Raw genomic sequence first — 13,879 nt, 5'->3', positions numbered from 1 at the left:
CTGTTCTAGAGAAGATGACGTAGACCCTCTTACTGGGGAGCAACGTCCAATAATTTGGGGCCATGTTTTAAAACTGTCATAATCTCTATGATATATTCTTTTGCTGTTTATTGCCTATATCATATTTGGGAAAAATACTGAGCACATTTCTTTTGTTAATTATGTTGATTAATATAAACAAGTAGAATACAAAAAAGTAGAAATTAAGTAAAGTTTTAGAATAATTCCAGTCAGTCTATCTGAACCAGGTATTTCTTAGATATTTTTCCTCGATTTATCTTTATTGTGTAATCATAGTATCTTTTATGTACATTAAATTCTACATATTTTAGTCATTGTTTGTACTGGATTTCCTATTTATTGGTGTATAACTTAGAAACATTTCCCTCTCCCAACCTTTTGTTTTTTATGCTAGCTCTTGTTTATCATCTTGATTTTATTTAATTTGCTGTATTTAAAAATTGTTTTTTGTTGTTGTTGTTGTTTGTTTGTTTTTTGGAGACAGAGTCTCGCTCTGTTGCCCAGGCTGGAGTGCAGTGGTGCGACCTTTGCTCACTGCAACCTTCGTCTCCCGAGTTTAAGTGATTCTTCTGCCTCAGCCCCCCCCGAGTAGCTGGGATTATAGGCATGCGCCACCACACCCAGCTAATTTTTGTATTTTTAGTAGAGACGGGGTTTCACTGTGTTGACCTCTCGAACTCTTGACCTCAAGTGATCCGCCGGCTTCAGCCTCCCAAAGTGCTGGGATTACAGGTGTGAGCTACCGCACCCGGCCTAAAAATTTAAAATCAGTTTTGTCGTTCCCTCTCTTGCCCCCAAAGGAATAAAGTATTCCTTTTATTTTTTAGTTCTAGCGTATTTTCTTTTTTAAGAAATAACCATATTGAGTTATATTTACCATACTATAAAATTAACCCTTTAGAGTGCAAATTCAGAGTTGTACAGCCTCCATTAGAATATAATTTTAGAATATTTTATTTATTTTTATTATTATTTTTTGAGATGAAGTCTCACTGTGTTGCCCAGGTTGGGGTACAGTGGTGTGATCTTGGCTCACTGCAACTTCCACCTCCTGGATTCAAGCAATACTCCTGCCTCAGGCTCCCGAGTAGTTGGGATTACAGGCATGCACCACCACGCCTGGCTAATTTTTGTATTTGTAGTAGATACAAGGTTTTATTTACCGTACCATGTCAGCCAGGCTGGTCTCGAACTCTTAACTTCAAGTTTTCCACTCACCTCGGCCTCCCAAAGTTCTCGGATTATAGACATGAGCTAGCACACCTGGCCTGTATTGTCTTAATTATTTGAAATTCTCTCCTTCCTTTAATGTCACCGAGAAATCACAAGTAATTATACTTGATGGAATTGAGTTCCATAGTTTCCACATTCTTTTCAATGCAAAATAAATAGAATATTGATATGTCATTTTGTGTTATCAGATAATTGTTTTACTGAATTTGATTCTATTTTATTATTGTTAAAATTGAACTTTAAATTTCAATGTGTAAGTATTTATATTAAAGTAATGTGATACTATATAATCTTAAATTTTATGACTTTATCAGACTTAATTGATTTTGAGAAAATTAGGAGAAGCTAATGATTTTATTTTTTTCCCTCTGCTGTAGTCGGTGGTGGATGATTGGATAGAATCATACAAGCATGACCGAGATATAGCACTTCTTGACCTTATCAACTTTTTTATTCAGTGTTCAGGCTGTAAAGGTAAGATATATTTATTTTGAAATCAGCAGCTCTCAAATAGTCACTTCATTGTTCTACCTAAAGAGATGTTGTTAGCACTTTACTTGGTAAATAACGCTAAGGCATTATTTGTATCATATCCATACAAAATTTGTGAGGGAAAAAGAGCAGAGGACAAAGTAAGAGAGAAAGTCTATTGACAAAGTTTTATTCATATGTGAAAGTTATCTGAAAACTTAGCAGTTTATAATTGTTATGTTACTTTTATTAGATATATTTCCCACTTTCAGCATCTGGTTTTAGGAACAAAGAAATGGATTAAGAAGGGAGGAGGAAGATAATGAAGAGATACAGGTTCAGATGACAGGGAATTATACAGTGTAGGGAGTTAAAAAGTGCCATGAATAACAGTAAGTAAGCAAGCAAGCAAGTAAGTAAGTTACATTAAGTAAGTTAAATAAGGTATTGATGAAATTGACATTTCTTCTAAAAGGTAAAGAAATTTTGTTGTGTGTAGTGGTCTTACTTTAAAAACATTTTGAACTGGGAATTATGAAAGTACAAAATACATACATTTCTTCCCTAAGACATAAGTATTTAGGACAAACATTTGGCAGGGGGACAAAATTATGTAAGTTAGGGAGTCATATATCCTCATGGATCAATAAATGAGTCAGTCAAGATTACGGGCAGGTTCTGATGTATCTGGTGTCTTCTAATACTTAGCTCATCCTTGAAATTTCAGATGATGCCCAGGCAAATACATTTTATGGAGATTTCTGGGTGTACCTTTTTTTTTTTTTTAATGAAAGTGGCATCAAAAACATTAGAGCATTAGAAATTGGGAGATAAGTTTACTTAAAAATAGATATAAAACATTAAGGTGGTAAAGAATGATTTATTTAAACAAATGCAGAAAATGAATTGTAAGAAGCAATTCAGTTCTGCAGTATTCCTTTAAAGATACCGTAATATCTTTGAAAAACAAGTAACATTGGCATTTTGAGTTTGATCAGAACATTCAGTGTAGTATGTGTATTAAATGTTACCTGTCTGTGAGGCCTGAAAGAGACAAATATATTAAATTCTTGAGCCTGTGATCTTTATAATGTCACTAAGGTGTTGAGAAATTTAAAAAATTGTCTTAATCATAGCGTATAGAGAGCTGCCTAGTTTACTTCATTTGCCTTAAAAAAGTAGCTTTATTTCAATATTAGAAAATTCAGTTGACTTCTGCTCAGAGGAGATGTTGTTGTGATGTTACTATGGTATCCTTAAGGTTCTGAACCAGGTTGACTGTTTAAAGATGAACTATACTAAAATTATTTTTGCCTATATCCAGTCATTTTTTTCTGGGGTAGGATGGATACAAGTATCTGCTTGTTGTGTCATAAAATCAAGGGCTATGTCCTTTCTCATTAAACTCTTTGCAAATGGAAGGTTGAGTGCATACAACTGAACAGGAGCCGGAAATAATGTAACGAGTTGAAATTTTAAATCTTAAGTCTCCCCTTTTATTTTATTTTATTATTATTATTATTTTTAGAGAGAGTCTTGTTCTTTCACCCAGGCTGGAGTGTAGTGTCGTGATAATGGCTCACTGCACCCTCTACCTCCTGGGCTCAGGTGATCCTCCCACCTCAACCTCCTGGGTAGCTGGGATAACAGGCTCACGACAACACGCCCAGCTAATTTTTTGTTTATGTTTTTATTTTTTGTGGACATGGGGTTTTGCCATGTTGCCCAGGCCTCAAATTATCCTCTTGCCTCATCCTCCGAAATAGCTGGGGCTACAGGCGTGCACCACCATGCCCAGTTAATTTTTATCTTTTGTAGAGACAGATCTGGCTATGTTGCCCAGGCTGATCTTCAATCTCCTAACCTCAGGCAGTCGTCCCACCTCAGCCTCCAAAGTGCTGGGATTACAGGCATGAGCCACCTTACTGGCATGAGCTATTTTTTTTTTAATTTAATTTTTTTTTTTTTTTTTGTAGAGACAGGTCTTTCTCTGTTGCCCAGGCTGGTTTCGATCTCCTAGCCTGAAGAAGTTGTCCTACCTTGGCCTCCCAAAGTGCCAGGATTACAGGTGTGAGCCACCACTCCCGCCTGAGTTTCTTAATTAGGCTTCTGAGTTGTAGTTGTTTTTAAAACAAGGCCACAGAGCATGTTTCCTTTGTCAAATTCATTCCTGTTTTGGCATCAGTTTGTTTACAAATCAGGAGCTTGCTAACTCAACATTTGGACCTTGTCACAAGTGAGTTTGTCAAGATTTCTAAAAACTTAAGGTATTGAAAACTTAAATTGTGAGGTAAATTTGAGCACTGCTGCAATGTTTATCTTGGAATCAGGCAATCTCCATGAAGGGGAATTTACTATATAATCAAAGATAAAGCCATTAATTACTTATACACACAAAATTAGTTTGATATAATTCTTTTATAAATGACTTAGAAACTTCTTTAAGTATACTTATTGTAATTTAACATTTCCTGCAGACCCAAGGTTGTTACAAGCATCAGTTATTTTTCTATAATACAGTGGTGGCTTCTGCAACTGTTGAAGCATGGAGGGATGTTTAGCCTTATGCTGCTCCTGACTGCTCGGTGGTGATTCTGTGGCCAGTGTTTTCTTCTTTTTTTCCTAGTCAGCTGTCACTTTTCTTTTTTTCTTTCTTTTTTCTTTTAAAACAGTGACAGGGTCTTGCTATATCACTTTTAGAATTACCGGATTTTAGCAGTCTTGGTAAAAAAAATGTCCCCCACATTTTTAAGGCAGCAGGCTCTGGCCTTATGTCCTAATGGTGGCTTCATACCTGCCTCAAAAGTTAAATGAATGGAATTTGTGATAGCTACTTTCTTTTCTGCTTTGAGGTCTTTTTCTGCTTGTTTTTGGGTTTCTGGATGTCTTATGGTTTATGAGAAGGGAGAGGAGCTTTAGAAATGAGGGATTGTTGAAAAGTATGCAGTATGTTTGCTTCGAGATATATTTATATGTAAATGTTAATTTCACAGAAATGTTCAGGCCTTTAGTTACTTTTCTTTCTCTAGCATTCCCAGGTATACAGCACCTGGGTATGAAGTATGGGAAGGTTTTGAAGAGATATACATGATTCTAGATTAAAAACAAAAGCCTTTCAAAAGGTTTTTGAGAGTGTGTGTTTCCCCTCCCCTCCCTTCCCCTCCTCTCCCCTCCCCTCCCCTCCTCTCCTCTCCTCTTCTCTCCTCTCCTCTTTTTTTTTGAGACAGAGTCTCACTGTGTTGCCCAGGTTGGAGTGCAGAGGTGTGATCTTAGCTCACTGCAAGCTCTGCCTCCCAGACTCAAGTGAGTCTCCTGCCTCAGCCCCCCAAGTAGCTGGGATTACAGGCATGCACCACCACACCCGGCTAATTTTTGTATTTTTAGTAGAGACGGGGTTTCACCATGTTGGCCAGGTTGGTCTTGAACTCTAGACCTCAAGTGACCCGCCCACCTCAGCCTCCCAAAGTGCTAGAATTACAGTCATGAGCCATCGCACCCAGCAGAGAGTGTTTCTTTAGCCAGATAAATGGTGCTTTCTCCTGAGTTCATCAACTTTTTAAAACAATCATTTGGTGTTTTTTTTTTTTAAGTTGTGGTAAGTAAGGATTCTTCTAGGGTACCACTAGAAATTAATCTTACCCAGTTAAGAGGGAGGCAGCATGATTTAGGTAAATAGTCTCAGACAAATTATTTAATTTCTTTTAGCTTTAGACTAAGCCTTAGTTTCCTCATCTGTGAAGCTGGGATTATGGTTTTACAGCTATGTATATACGCAGGCGCGCACACACACACACACGCATGCATATACAAAGTATTACTCTGGTCAGTTGAAAAAAATCTATGTTAATTATATCTAGTTCTTATTTATAAATCTCATCTTCCTGTACCAAGACATTCTTCTCTTAGATATTACTATATTTATGGTATTTCTACTGAGAAGACTGGTAAGCAAATAATTCAACAATAAAAACAGGATTTTGAAAATCTAGTATTTACGTTGATTACCCCTGCCCCCATCTCTCTATTTCTCAGTCTGATGCCCCATCAGTGGAAGTTTGTGTATATCTTCTTACTGCACACTAGAAATTTCCTTTCTGATGTTTGGTCTCCACCTGACTAATGTTTTACTACTTCTAATGTGCACCCTTTCTTTTTTCCTCTCCCATCCTCCTGTGTAAGATTCTAAAGGTCCTTATCAAATTGTTTCTCTTTGACATAGTTCTTGATTTTCTAGCGTATAACATGTGTGGTTTTTCTGGTGGGGGTGGAGTCAGAGCTATAGCATTTCTTTGGCATTTCCACACATCAGGGCATCGATTATGTACTACCTTTGACAGTTTACTTCTTTTTCTTTTTGGTATTCTTTAGTTTTAACTTTTAACTAGATTACAGGCATCTAGGTGGGCGGGAACTGCAATTTACTACTTAACCCTTTTAGAGGATGTTAGGATATAGTTACCTTACACGCAATAGTGCTTAATAAAGAAGCTTGACTAAAGTGAACTCTAGCTTTTACTCTTTTCTTTGTCTTCAGCTTCATCCCCAAGGTTTTAAGTGTTATACTAGATGCTATCTCACTCTTGATAACATATGGTTTATGTTAAAGAGACAAAGCCAATATAAATATTACAGCATGAGTAAAGTAAGTCAGGTAGAAATGGCCAAAGTTAATTGTGTTAGGAAAAAAGATCTGTCAGAAGTGTGGGGCTATTTTCCTGTGCATATTGAGAATAGATAGCATTTATTTATAGATTAGAGTATCATGGTGAAGATCATTAGATGATGGTGGAAGAAGTATGCCTTTTATTGTGTGACCATAGACTTCTTAGTGTTAGAGACTTACTTGGAAGTTTTCTTTATTTTTTTTTTATCACACCATATATTAACTTCTGACATTTGCAAATTTCAGGAGTTGTCACAGCAGAAATGTTTAGACATATGCAGAACTCTGAGATAATTCGAAAAATGACTGAAGAATTCGATGAGGTAACTTACTACCTTAAGTGTTTTGATAACTTACGAATGTTTATCTTGACTTATTTTTGAAAGTATTATTAAATTGTAAGCATTAGGCTGGGCACGGTGGCTCATGCCTGTAATCCCACACTTTCAGAGGCCGAGGCAGACAGATCCCCTGAGGTCAGGAGTTCGAGACCAGCCTGACCAATATGGTGAAATCCTTTCTGTACTAAAAATACAAAAAATTAGCCGGGTGTTGTGGCGTGCGCCTGTAGTCCCAGCTACTTGGGAGGCTGAGACAGGAGAATTGCTTGAACCTGGGAGGCGGAGGTTGCAGTGAGCCAAGATCACGTCACTGTACTCCAGCCTGGGCAACAGAGCGAGACTCCGTCAAAAAAAAGAAAAAAAAAATTGTGAGCATTAATGTTGTAAATAAGAGCTTTGGCATTAGATTTAATTAAATGATGCCTGTGCGACCTTTGGCAGGTTGTTGTCTTAGTATCAGTTTTTTTTTTTTCTATTTTTTTCTTTTTTCCTGATACAGAGTCTTGCTTTGTTGCCCAGGCTGGAGTGCAGTGGCGTGATCTCGACTCACTGTAACCTCCGCCTCCCGGGTTCAAACAATTTTCCTGCCACAGCCTTCCAAGTAGCTGGGATTACAGGCACCCGCCACCACTCCTGAATAATTTCTGTATTTTTAGTAGAGATGGGGGTTGAGTGGTGTGGGTTTACCATGTTGGCCACTCTGGTCGCGAACTCCTGACCTCAAGTGATCTGCCCACTTTGGCCTCCCAAAGTGCTGGGATTGCAGCAGGTAGGCGCCACTGTGTCTGGCCAGTATCAGTTTCATTATCTGTAAAATGGGCCTAATAGTACTTTACTCATAAGGCTGTTATGAAGATTGAATTGAGTAATGTTTGAAAATTGCTTAACATTTTACAGTTCCCAGAACATAGCAAGAACTTAATAAATGGTAGTTATTATTGCCAAAAATGAAAATTTCAAGGAAGAATATAAGAACATATCCTGGAATGTTGTAAAAGGAAGATTTCAGCAATATTTAGGGAACTTGATAGCTAGGGCAAAGGAGTATATATATATTTTTATTGTTTAAAAGCTCTTAAGAACAACAAAGATTACATATTAGTTTAGACTGAGTTGTCCCCCACTTACCTCCCTAGGGCTAGATTGAGTTGATTCTTTATTACAGTGAGCTCTTTGAAGTATCGTTACCAATAAATACATATATAGATTTACTATAAATTAAGCTTCTTCAAGGAAGGAATTTGGGCTTGTTTGGGTCACTGCTGTATTTCAGCGCCAGTAGCTTTACTCTTCCAAAATTTTTCACTGTGGGTTTTCAAGTAGAAAACCTTGTCTGATTTGAGTTTTATTTGGTCTTTTTTTTCTTGCTTACTCTGATGAAGGAGCTTTGAACTATTATTCTAAAAGATAGATGAGTTAAAATACTTTTATGATCCCTATGTGCTGTTAATCACTCCCCAAGTAGTTGAGAAGTAATTTTGAATAGTGGTATTTTTTACCCTTTTAATATTAAATGTTTTAGTGAGAACTTTCTCACTAAAAGGAAACAGCTATTTGAGATAATTGTCCTGAAATATGATTTGAAAATGTCAGCAAACCAAGTTGCTAACAATTAAGATGCTGTATTTCAATATAGTCTCTAAATTAGCTAATCAGAAAATACCAAGAAAACTTTTTTGTGGAATATCAGGACCTTGTTCTCAGATGAGACTCAACTGCACTTACATGTGACATGACTTAAGATTTTTAAAAATGTTCTGTTAACAAAAATTAATTTTTAAAATTTACTAAACTGTACTGATAAAATTACCTTACATCTCTAGGATGCTCTTGTCAGAGACCATTACTTTTAGATGTTCTATATGGTATTAGTCTCTGCTTTTATTTCTAAGTATTTTATTGTTTTTAATGATTTGTGGAGAATCTCAATTTACCCTGAGACTAGAGAATGCCCTCTTGTGCAAAGGAAAACGAGAGTACCAGTCTTCCAAGGCAATACTCGCTACATTTCCATTTCTTTAAAAAATTATGATTGTTTATATCTGTTGACTGTGTGATGTATTTGAATCTAATGTTTTGTTGATTTATACATCACATCATTTTATTAGATTGAGAATATGATTTCCATCATTTTGAATCTATTTAAAAATATAATTTTGGTTTGGTTTGGGTTTGCTTTTGCTTTATATCTGTGCTTATCACAAGGATGTTTTGCTTTGATGAGGGAGGCTTTTAAAATTTTTAACCTGAGTAATTAGTATATATTTTCATTGATTAAAGTGAATTCAGAATATCTATTCTGATCTTAAAGAGCCAGAGTATTCAGAGGTACCCCTACCTTTGTATATTGTTCTCTTGCCTACTTTGAGGATTTATTGGAGAAGAAAGGTGAGAGATACCTTTTCATGCTTTTGTCTAGGGTATTTCAAAAGCAAGTGGTATGTTGTCAGGCATTCTAAATGAAACTGCTGTTTTAAATTTTTGTTTTAGGATAGTGGAGATTATCCACTTACTATGGCCGGTCCTCAGTGGAAGAAGTTCAAATCCAGTTTTTGTGAATTCATTGGTGTGTTAGTACGGCAATGTCAATATAGTATCATATATGATGAGTATATGATGGATACAGTCATTTCACTTCTTACAGGATTGTCTGACTCACAAGTCAGAGCATTTCGACATACAAGCACCCTGGCAGGTCAGTATTTAGAAATTTCGTCTTAGATTTGAGATGAAAAAGATTCTCATTGAAAGAGAAAGGAAATAACAGAGATACAAATTAATTAATTTTATTTATAAAGTGACCACTAAGAGGACAGTTCCCTCATCCCTCCTGCGAATTACTGGAAATGGGATGGTAATTTCAGTTTCGATTTTGTGAAGGTATACTATGACTAGTATATGGTGATTTTCTTGTATACTATGCATACTGTGCCACAGCAGGGGAGAATTGGATGGTAGGTATGCATTGGATTATTGAAAAATACTATGCCACAAGAAGGGAAAATTGGATGATAGGTATGTATTGGGTTTTTGAAAGATATGTTACCAGGGAAGATATTGACAGCAGATTTAGAGATATCATCACAGTCATTTTGGATATGTGATCCTGATGACCATATAGTTTGTCTTTGGTGTGCATTGCCTCTCCAGGTAGGATGGACCCTACTGGATGATGCCTGTTCTTTCAGTCACACTGCAAAAAGTTGATTTCTCTTATGTTTCTGGGTAACTTTAGGCTGGGGCAAATTCTTTGTTCTTTAAAGTTTAATTAAATGAGGTATATTTTTATAACTCATAAAATCTATTAGTTTCTCTTTTGTGCTTAAGGTGAAATTGGTGATACACTGTTTTTGAATATGTTGTTTTTGAGTTTCAATAAATAAAATAGGCACTGTTATGATAGTATTCTGAATCTTCTGAATCTTAATGATATTTTGATTTTTAACTAAAATACTTTATATTCTCTGTGGTTTGTTTTTCATTTAGAAGATTTTCTCAAATGATTAAATCTATGATTAAAGATATACTTCTAAGTCCTTCATTATTAAAGAGAAAATGCAGTTTCCCATTTGTTTTTGTTTTTACGTTTGAAGTCAGAAAACATGAATGTGATCTTGCTTTATGCACTTAAGGTAGCAATGTCAAGAACTTGATGGCTAAAGTAAATTAAAACAAAGATTATGGTGCAAGATGGGTACTTGTAGATCAGAGTGACAAACTGGATTGCTGGGAGCATGAAATTAACTTAGAGCAGAAAATTGGAAAATCTTTCTTTAAGAGAGCCAATAGCCACAAATTTAAGATGTAATTTTATTGTTGTTGTATCGTGCAATGCACTAAGTCTGAGAAGTAGTCTGGAGTAAGCTAAAGAAAGTGATCAGATCTTTCAGTTAATAAATTTTAAATCCCAGGCAATAAGAATCTTGTATCAGGAGTAAGAGTTTAGTAACAGAAGGTAGAGATCTGGAGGAAGCTTTATGAAAAAGCACTTTAATTAAGTGACATTTTGCCCTTTATACTTTTGACTTTCCATGGAGATCTGTTCACAATTTCATCAGTCATGTTATAGAGTAAATTGAAAGGAAAGCAAATACTGATAAAATTCCTCAACATTTTCATAAAATATAATTTGATGTAAAGCCATCAAGTTCCTTTTACTGAGATAGCTAAATAACTTCTGTGTGAACTAAAATTTACTTTAGAAGGTGAATTATGATCTATGAAAATGATTATTTTAGGGAACATATTATAGAATTGGAATTTAAGGATAGTCTGGAGTCAGATTACCTTGGTTTGAATCCTGATTTGACTGCTTATATGAACTGAGGCAAATTTTAAAATTTCCCTGAGCTTCAATTTTGCCATGAATGAAATGGGTATAATACTTTTGAGAGGGCTATTGTGAGGATTAGGAGATAATTCCTGAAAAGTTGTTTTATTTTTTGTTATTTTATTGTTGTCATTTTTAGCAGCTGCATCTTTCTTTTGTTAGAAGCAGATTAGCTCATTTCTGCTTAATTTTTCTATTTGATGTTAAATTGTAAATTTTTGTATCTGTTAGATTAATTTCACCATACTTTTACTCTTTAAAAAATAGCTATGAAGTTGATGACAGCTTTGGTGAATGTGGCACTAAATCTTAGCATTAATATGGATAATACACAAAGACAATATGAAGCAGAACGGAATAAAATGATTGGAAAACGAGCCAATGAGAGGCTAGAACTCCTTCTACAAAAGCGGAAAGAGGTAAACTTTTATATTGAATATTTAGGCTATTGTGTGACCAACTTGGTCACCATTAATTAGGATATAACTTTGCTAGTGGCTCAGATAATTGTTTTTGAAATATTTAAATGTAAATAACATTTCGAACTATTTGCCCAACAAAATTCTGATGAATATCCATGCCAGCAATACTGTTTTCTTATTTTCAGTCTGTGTGGACTACTATTAAGAGTAATGGGCTTTAAGTAAGGGGACTGGGGTTAGTCTGACAAGTTGTTTTAAGCTTTAGTATTATTCATCTCTACGGTGAAAAACCTTTTGTCAGGATGAAAAGAGGTTTCACAATTAAAATCACTTTGAAAAATAACACAAGCTGTTTATTACTATCTAAATCAGTGTTTTTTATACAGTAAAAGGCATTTGTTTAACATTAATGACTGACCACCAAATTCAACTTTGAATGAGGAAAATAATTTTTTCAGCCTTATGCGAAATAACAGTAAATGAAATCTTTTGATGCTGCGGCTGTAATTTAAATTCTTTCTTCATTGGTGATAAACTATTTTGCTATCTCATAATGGAGATGTTTGTTTTCATTTCAAATAGGCAAAGTCTGATTTTTCAAAAATATTAGTAATGCAGTTGAGTTCAATAGTTACCGTGGTAATCTATGAATTATTGACCTGATTCTGAATTTTTTTGGGGGGGGAAATTAGTAGCTAATTTTAAATTGGTTATTTCCGAAATAGTTAATAACTTTAAAACATATCCAGACTCAAGAAAACTAAGAAAAATCCTGCTCGTATTTCCCCCATGTGTAAATTCCTCATCTTTTTCATATAATTTGAAATATTGATACTTTTCTCCTTAATTTATGTATATGCTATATAATAAGTGATATGTAGTAACAATAAACTACAGATTTCTTTACAGTGCCTTTTTTTTTTTTTGGAGGCAGAATCTCACTTTGTTGCCCAGGCTGCAGTGCAGTGGCACTATTTCGGCTCACTGCAACCTCCACCTCCCAGGTTCAAGCTCCTGCCTCAGCCTCCTCAGTAGCTAGGATTATAGGCTTGTGCCACCATGCCTGGCTAATTTTTGTATTTTTTAGTAGAGTCGGGGTTTCGCCACATTGGCCAGGCTGGTCTCGAACTCCTGACCTCAGGTGATCCGTCTGTCTTGGCCTCCCCAAGTGCTGAGATTACAGGCATGAGCCACTGCATCTGGCTTTCTTTACAGTTCTTTAGTGGAAATTTATGAGCATTAGGAAAAAAATTAACCTACTAGCTAAATATTAAAATCTCATTCAAGTGTTTCAGGTATTAAGGGACTTTACCTGATAATATAACTGTTAATTTTTCTATATGGTTACTGTTGTCTAGTAAAATTCAAAATTCACCAGAATACTGGGGAATTCTGCTTTTCTCGTGCTTATAACAACTTACAGGTGTTCATTTGGTTGTCTTCCTTTACAATTGAAAATAAATGATGTGTTTTTTACAGCTTCAGGAAAATCAAGATGAAATAGAAAATATGATGAATGCAATATTTAAAGGAGTGTTTGTACATAGATACCGGTAAGTTGTGACAGTTTTTTCTCAAGTAGCACTACATAATTTCTACTCAGCAAGTTTGCATTTTTAGTGGTGTAGGGCATCTAAATTAGTGGGAAGAATGTTACAGTAAAATCAATGTTAGACTCTAAACTGTGCCACTGAGTCACTCTGGGCAAGTTATTTAACTCCTGTGAGTTTGGTGTTTCCCATCTGAAAAGTGGATAATGCTGTGCTTGACTTGTAGCCCGTAGAAGTTACTGCTATTTGGAGTCAGGCTACATAATACTTAATTGCCTTTGGATGCGCTATGTTAGTAGAACCTGCACATGCTGACTCTTGACTCTCTTCCCTTCCATTGAGTATCAGTGGGAAAAATTGGATAGGTTAAAGTGAGATGTTTTCTTCTGCTGTTTTGAATGAACAGAGGAAAGAAATAGTAATCTTATTAAATTTCTGCTGTAACCTATTCTTAAATTTTGGTAGTATTTTTATTCAGCTTCTTTCATATATCCTCAACTTGGCAGTTACTGAATCTGGTTAATGTTTGCTTTGTAATGTCTCCATGTCCATTCTTACCTTTTCACTTCTATTGTCACTGTTACCTTAGTCTGTTTCTTCATTCTATGCCTAGAGATTATTGCAGTTTTGCCAAAATATCCTTTTATTGTGTTATTCCTCTGCCTTCCATGACTCACCAGTACTTACAAGATAAATTTAAAATCATTTATTCTAACATTCAAATCCCAGTTGAACTTGGCCTCAGTGTAATGTGTAAATAATTCTTACCTGGAAATTATGCTCTAGCCAGACAAGTGTGCCTGCTGTCTTCTGAACACACCATGCCCAGCAGGTGTGAACAAAGACTG

The 13,879-nt window shown here is 35.5% G+C and overlaps 1 protein-coding gene across 13 annotated transcripts in view; it reads left to right on the top strand.

The window, feature by feature from the left end:
- Positions 1–13,879, top strand: part of STAG2 (STAG2 cohesin complex component) — a 137,781-nt gene that overhangs the window by 72,532 nt on the left and 51,370 nt on the right. For all 13 annotated transcript variants that reach the window (XM_073013414.1, XM_008019492.3, XM_073013417.1 and 10 more), the window contains 5 exons: positions 1,632–1,728; positions 6,635–6,711; positions 9,220–9,424; positions 11,327–11,478; positions 12,961–13,034. In XM_073013414.1, coding sequence (XP_072869515.1) covers positions 1,632–1,728; positions 6,635–6,711; positions 9,220–9,424; positions 11,327–11,478; positions 12,961–13,034 — 605 coding nt within the window. The remainder of the gene's footprint in view (positions 1–1,631; positions 1,729–6,634; positions 6,712–9,219; positions 9,425–11,326; positions 11,479–12,960; positions 13,035–13,879) is intronic.

This window comes from Chlorocebus sabaeus, chromosome X (genome assembly GCF_047675955.1).
Source record: "Chlorocebus sabaeus isolate Y175 chromosome X, mChlSab1.0.hap1, whole genome shotgun sequence".
Taxonomy (NCBI): domain Eukaryota; kingdom Metazoa; phylum Chordata; class Mammalia; order Primates; family Cercopithecidae; genus Chlorocebus; species Chlorocebus sabaeus.
This window is presented reverse-complemented; position numbering and strand designations above follow the sequence as displayed.